This window comes from Macrobrachium nipponense, chromosome 1 (genome assembly GCF_015104395.2).
Source record: "Macrobrachium nipponense isolate FS-2020 chromosome 1, ASM1510439v2, whole genome shotgun sequence".
Taxonomy (NCBI): Eukaryota; Metazoa; Arthropoda; class Malacostraca; order Decapoda; family Palaemonidae; genus Macrobrachium; species Macrobrachium nipponense.
In genome coordinates, this window is record NC_087200.1 from 55,584,056 (window position 1) to 55,591,555 (window position 7,500).

Genomic DNA, 7,500 nt, shown 5'->3' on the forward strand with positions numbered 1-7,500 from the left:
GAAGGAAGTTAGGTGCGGGAAACATAATGAGATGATTTTCAAGAAAATTCTATGGTCAGTTTTTAAGGTATGGCGCCCCGCTTTTTTCAGGGATGGTCCCGGTACTCGGTTACAGTTCGAGAATATGCCAACCGGCCGTAATAAAAGTTTCATTGGCCGCGGCTCACACAGCATTATACCGAGACCTTCGGGAGATATGTCTATTGTCGGCGGCCTTGATTAAACGTTGTAGCGGCTGTATAGAAAACTCGATTGCGCAAAAGAAACAAGCTTTCTGTTACCATGATACAACGGCGCTGGTAACCGTATTCATGGCACCACCAAATCAAGTGAAGAAATGAACAATGACTTTTTTGAGTGAGAATCGGTAAAATTCTAGTTTCACTGAATGCCAACGGACAACAGAGCAAACAGTTGGATGAGGAAAAACACAGGAAGATCAACAGATTATTTGACGCGCATCTTTAAGGCAGAAGGGAAGATCGTGCACTGGAATGAGAGAGGATGGATAAATAGACCAAAATGGAGGTGAGAGTGAGAAAGAAGTGAAAGTAATGAAGAGGGCGGGCGGGTGAACGAGGATTTTAGGGAGACGGGAGACTGTCGGAAGTATGTTCCCATGATACCAGGGCAGGCGTAGAGACGAGGGAAAACCAATGTGGGTTGAGTTGGGTGGACGGATCGGGAGTGTGTTATGAAAGGGTTATTTACGAGATTTAAAAATAAAAAGAGAAAGCTTTATGTAGTGTATGTAGCCCAAAAAGAAATTTATGATAAAGCAGATATAGAGGCAAATTGGATAGGGCTGAGCTTTGTATGGTATAGAGGGTAAAATGTTGGGAGCAGTAAGCAATTTTAGTCTCTCTGTGTCTCTCTCTGTCTCTCTCTCTCCCAGAACTTCACGGAGGGGCAGCCGTGTGACACGGGAGCATCAGATTCAGCATCAATTAAATGATATTGAATCTTGCCGAGGCGACGTCCCCTGCAGGCGTTCGTGTCGACGCTCAATATTGCAACTGGCGAAAGAAGGCTTCCCATCAGTTCGCCGAATCACGGGGGGCAGCAGCGTACCACATTGCACTTCCCGTTGCCAATATTTGCGAGGTCAACAAGGGGCCATCTGCGGGTCCCTCATTGTTTAAACATTTTGTATGCGCAAATGAAAGCGGTTATCCGAAGATAATACGATTCATTATTAGGCGCACAGGATTTTACAGATTTGAAGTTTATCTCTGCCCTTTGACGTTTTCTTCTTCTTACGACTCTAACTCCAGATACAAAGGCCTTAAATTGGCCGTGTTTTCAGCTGTCAGGAATATCTTCACAGTGACTGTCCCAGGTTCCCTTTAGGTGAGAAAAGGCACTTCCGGTTCCCCAAGAATGGAAGGGTTGGGTTACATTTAGTCTGAATGAATGGATTCAAGGAGAAATTGCAGTGAGGCCAAAGAGTAGTAAGCCAGATCCACTGACAGTTTTCATTAACATAATATTATAAATAGCGATAACGAACATGAAGACTTACATTAACATCTATGTAAACAATAAACAAAAGATCTTTTACTTCTTAGTATATAGACTTGATTAAAACATTCATGAAATTAAGTTGTAGTTCAGTTTCCCATTATTATGCTAAAATCGAAATCATTTATTTATAGACAGTTGTATAGTTCAATTTCCCTTTAATTATGATGCTAAAATGGAAATTCTTTATTTATTGATAGGATACACAATTTCTGATTATGCACCAATCATGAGAAGTATTATAAGAAAATAAGCTCAGGTCGTCCTTTAGATTCAAAGATAATAGTATAGGAACAGTTACATTTACTATAGATTCAAAGATTTGAGGTTTAGTCACAGACTAAATAATAATCACCATCATTATTTTGTATATTCCAACATACAAGGCCCTTCCATTCAAAATTCAGGGAAATGGAAAAGAGAAGATGGAAAATTAGAAAGGAGAATCTCACCTCGAAGATGGCTGTTTGTGAATTCATATCGAGCAGCTCGTAGTCGGCCTTCCGGTCCCCGCGGGCGTCTATTGAGATGTTCCCGGTGAACCAAGGGGGTCCCACGTTGGCTGAGGAGAAACACATAGAAATGACTGATTAACTGATTTCATCCTACAAAATGATATCCTACTACTTATCCTACGACGTGTAAAAAACTTGAATTTCTAAATGAAGGAAAGAATCTTGACTACTTCTGCATAATACGCGTAGAGTCCATAATCCTACAAATATAACAACCGCTTCGATTCTACTCAATGGCGTCATAAAGACTATTGTCCACGACATCTTAGACCCTTAAATAGCCATATCAAGTTGTTTAGATGTGAAGGGAAAAAATCTTGATTCTTTTAAATACGATTCGTGCATTCAATGTCTATAAATAATCCAGAGCACTCGGTAATACAGCTCCAGAAATTCGGCAAAGAAAACTAGTAAAAATCGACCGGGGTATAAATCTTTTCATTTCGTGAAGAAGCGCAGGTCCTTTCGACAAGACTGAACTCGAGGGAGATGGGAGAGGTAGAGACAGCAGGAATATCAATGAGCTTTCTCCTCTTTACGTTGGAAATTGATTAGGGATTTGCTAATTACGTTTTAGGCTGAGAAGTTTGAACGTGGAAAGGAAATTTGGGAAGAGTGGGCTGGGCGTCTTAGAAACGAAAGAAGGAAATGGAATGTATGCATAATAGCACATACATTACGCAAGGAATGATAGGTGAACAGAATAGAATTGTTCCATATTGATGTTATATCGTAGTAGTCGGAAAGAATAACTGCACCTAAAAAATTTTCAAAATATGTGGGATGTACCAGTAATGAGATATGTTTTCTCTTGCCCTTATCCAGAAGAAGGGTAAGAGAAACTTAATCTTGTATAATGTAATTAGTATACGTCTCATATGAAGTTTAGTATCATTTGCATTTGAAATATTTTCGTCAAGGTTAAGATGACTATATACTTGACGGTGATTCAGACATATTTCGAGCCCTTCCTGTCCATGTGACAAAAAGAGTCGTTCCCAGCCATCACAGGTCTCAAGTTCATAAGTTGTTTCCCTTCCACGACGTTACACTTTTTATATTATTGCTCCTGACAATCAGTTTTCTGTTTTCAAAGTTCATTCTCTAGTTTTCGCCCTAATAAAAGACAGCTAATGCTTTGTTCCTGTCATGAAAAAAAACTATAAAAACTCATTTCACGGTTTATGACTAGGACGAAAGTCGTAAAATGAACTCTGAATATTGAAATAGCTGATGAAAATAACATTGTTAAAAAAAAACATGCATACTCACCGAAGCGGCTTTAATTAATTTGTTTTACAATAGAAAACTATTGAGCTGGTTTTTTTGCCTTTGTCCATCCGCATTTTTTCTGTCGGCCCTCAGATCTTCAAAACTACTGAGGCTAGAGGGCTGCAAATTGGAATGTTGATCATCCACCCTCCGGTCATCAAACATACTAAATAGCCTCAGGAGTTTTTATTTTATTTTAGGTTAAAGTTAGCCATGATCGGGCATCTGCAACAACACAGGCAAACACGGGGCCATGGTGTGGTTGATTCCTGCAACCTTTATGTGAAAGATCTCCGTCATAGCTTTAGTTACCATAGTAAATAAACAATTGAAATGATAAAGTAAAAGATTGATCTTTGGAATGGCTAATCTGCACGGACGGAAAAACTTCTAAATCATTTTCTATATTAATACGGATTGCAAAAGAAGCGTCCATTGTGTTATACCCAAATACGCAGCTTTATTCAGGAAAGTTTTGGTTATTGAACCAACTCGACGCTCCATTTCGCAACAGTATGAATATGTGTGGGATCTGTTTCAACAAAAATATTTCTAATAGTTAACCGGTAATTGATACAGCAAAGCCATAAAAAAACAGGGAGTGGGATTTTTGAAACAATCGTCGAACATTGTAAAGAGAGTAATTGCTGTGAGTTTAAAGCACAGCAGAGTCCCCACGTTGGCCGAGTGCATTTCGTGCTCGGCTACCAACCCGGTGGTCCTAAGTTCGATTCTCGGCTCGGTCAACGCAGAACCAGAGGAATTTATTTCTGATTTCTGGTGATAGAAATTCATTTCTCGACACAATGTGGTTCGGATCCCACAGTAAGCTGTAGGTCCCGTTGCTAGGTAACCAATTGGTTCCTAGTCACGTAAAAAATATCTAATCCTTCGGGCAGCCCTAGGAGAGCTGTTAATTAGCTCAGTGGTCTGGTAAAACTAAGATATATTTAAATTTTTTCATAGCACAGCAGCCTTCCCTCTAGTGCTGCGTTGTAGTTGACTCTTGTTCGTTCGTACATCAGCTTTTTTCCTATTCGAAGGTCGCACACTTTTTTGTTTTCTGTAAACGAAAACTACTGAGACGGCTTTGTTTGTCCGTCCGCACTATTTCTGTCCGCATTCTTTTTTTGTCCGCACTTTTTCTCTTCGCCCTCAGATGTTCAAAACTACCGAGACTAGAGGGCTGTAAATTGCTATGTTGATCATCCACCCTCCAATCATCAAACATACCAAATTACAGCACTCTAGCAGCAGTAGTTTGCTCTTTATTTAAGGTTGACGTTAGTCATAATCGTGCGTCTGGCAACGCTATTGGACAGGCCACCACTGAGCAGTGGCTGCAGGCGTCATGAGCCGCGACTTATACAGCATTATACCGAGACCACCGCAATAGAGATTTGTTTTTGATGGCCTTGATTATATGCAGTACAGATAACTCGATTGCGCCGAAGAAACGTCGTTGCATTTTTTTACTTTTTTTTTTCTTCATTTCCTATCAATGATTTTTTTTATCATACCAGTCGAATGATTCTTTCAGAATTATATACATATTATCAGAATACATTAGATAGTTGTTTTGTTTATGCAGAGGTATAAATATACTGGCCGAATGCCCAGCCAGCCTTGCCGGGATGTTGAGGAATTTAAGAACGACTCAGTTATTCTTAACACGACGATGTTCCTCATAAAGCGAAAATTGAAATCCCTTGAAAAGTTGTCTTTCATGAAAGAAAGGAAACAGTTTTCAGGTCCGTTTATAACAGTCTGGCATCCAGTACTTCAGCAACAGACGTGCTGAGTGTGCATAATTCTGTTATAATAATTCTAATCATGTAAAGAAATACATTACGCAAATTTTTGTGCATCGGAAAAAACAGGGAAGAAACCAAAGTGGAAATGTTTTTTTCTAGATTATTTTTTTAATAGATTGTCTCTGGAAAAATAGTGGGAACTGGGCAAAAAAAAAAAAAAACTATAAAAACACTCGAACACATCTTCGGCATCAGAATCACAGGTTGACACAAAAAATGAACAGTGAGGCAACCATTAAACTGGAATATGCCTTAACTTAAAAGGATGGAAGAACTTGAAAACTGTAATGCACTGCAGGAGATTTCTCTTGAAAAGATGCACACACGGGCCAGTTCGTAAATGTTCTCGAAGGTTCTTGATTATTCAACTGAACCTCTGTGTGACAATATTTTAAAACTAGCTACACTGAGAGCGGTTTCAGAGTTGCATGGGAAATGAACTGGCCTCGATGATTACAACTTAATAGCAGAACTTTTGTGAAAAAACCTGATATACATAAATTGATCTAATTTCATCAATGCGTGAGTGAGGTTCAGTTTATATCTTATTCGATTAACGCCTTCTTATGAATTATGTGATATACTCCTGCGCATTCTGTGTGGTAATTATTATAAGCAAATTTAATTAAACAATGAAAGAATTATTTCAAACAATTTCTAGTCATTCCCAAAGAAATGACAAGACCTGACTGATGCTCTCATGCTATGAGCTGACACAAAAACAAATCATGGCAAAACTAAAGAAAAGGAGTCTCACCATCAAATGTCCTGTTCCACATATGTTTGATGATGTCTCTTCCATCCTTGATAGATCCCCCATTTTTCAGTGTGGAGTTGAGGGCGGCCGCGTAGACCAGGACTCCCTCGAAGAATCCCGCAACGTACGGATTCACGTTGCCCTCTTCGTACCGGTACCCGAACTCGTCCTCAGCTATTTGCTTCACCTGGGGAATAGATGGGAGATTAAATGGCTGGTTCGCACACACACACACACACACACACACACATATATATTATATATATAATATAATATATATATATATATATATATATATATACAGTATATATGTTCTTATATGTTGTTGCTTTCTCAATGCATATCATCCTCTCCGTAACTGTATGAAGTGTTGCAAAAGTGTTTGCAATATTTTCAGATTCCTTATTTTACTTAGAGTTAGTATGTTCTAATAATATGTGTTCAGAATTCACAAAAACATAAATTAAAAGTTAAGAATAAGGTAGAATGTGAAAAGAGAGAGAAATTTGCATTGTCCGTTTGAAGGAGGAAATTGCTGTCATCACTTGAGGTCGTGTGGTTTCCATTTTTTTTTTTTTTTTTTTTTGTAAACAATCGTGCGAGACTGACCGCCTCGAGCCATATGAAGATTGCATCATCTTTCGTAAGATCATTCTAGAAGGCTTTTCCCTCAACGTTTCACATACGTCTGATGCCTTTCATTTCCTATAAATAGTTAGAGAGGTTTTTGTATTGAAACCTATTTAATATTACTGGTAAATTAACTCCTATATCTCTCGATTTGTCAAAAGAGAATTTGTTGGCTCGTAAGTACTTTAATTTTGAAGGGGAAAGATTTGTGACGTCACTCAGGGAAATGACGAAACTTAATTTCATTCGAGAAATTTCCATAATCATATCATTCATTTTGAAATCGTGTGATAATAAATGTTATTTATGATTGTAATCCCACTTTCTCTCTATTTATTGTTTGAATGAGAATTTTTACGATATTAGCTGTCCCTCGTTCCCAAAATCTTTCACCCAACCATTTTAGGGCCGAGATTTCTTGACCAGTTTCCATCGAAGAGAAAGCAATTATGTCATTCTGAGACTTATTCTCGCGATGCATAGAAGGGCATGCTGAAGCTGCTCTACCTCTCTCTCTCTCTCTCTCTCTCTCTCTCCGTATGAGAGAATTTGATTTCACATTAACGTAAAGATTTTATACTTAGTGGTCGGTCACTCATAAATTTTAGATTTGGTATTTCTTAGAGTTATTTAATATTGCTTAGTGCTTATTGTGGAATCTGAGCAGAACATTATACAAGTGTGTAACGGCGCCTTTTTGAGTACTAAGGTGAATTTTTGGAGCTAGCTGCAGCAGAAACATATTTGGTACCAAGGTAATGTGTTATTACAAATTCTAAGTTGCAACTTAAAAACTTATTTACATTGGTTTGGTGAAACTATTTAATTTTTTACACATTGCAAATTTTTACATTCTGTGTTTAATTCTTTTGAAGTTTTTTTTTTTTTTTTAATTCTGTGTTACCAATTCTTATTTCTCACATTTTGGTGGTGAATTTAATATCCTTATGCATTGTGTTTTATTTTGCATTCAAAATTTGTTTGATTAACT

At 38.0% G+C, this 7,500-nt stretch overlaps 1 protein-coding gene across 1 annotated transcript in view; it reads right to left on the reverse strand.

Annotated features, from left to right (window-relative positions):
- Window positions 1–7,500, reverse strand: part of LOC135219317 (atrial natriuretic peptide receptor 1-like) — a 340,308-nt gene that overhangs the window by 200,312 nt on the left and 132,496 nt on the right. Inside the window, exons 4-5 of the mRNA XM_064255982.1 lie at window positions 5,880–6,066; window positions 1,974–2,083 (exon numbers count right to left, since the gene is read on the reverse strand). Coding sequence (XP_064112052.1) covers window positions 1,974–2,083; window positions 5,880–6,066 — 297 coding nt within the window. The remainder of the gene's footprint in view (window positions 1–1,973; window positions 2,084–5,879; window positions 6,067–7,500) is intronic.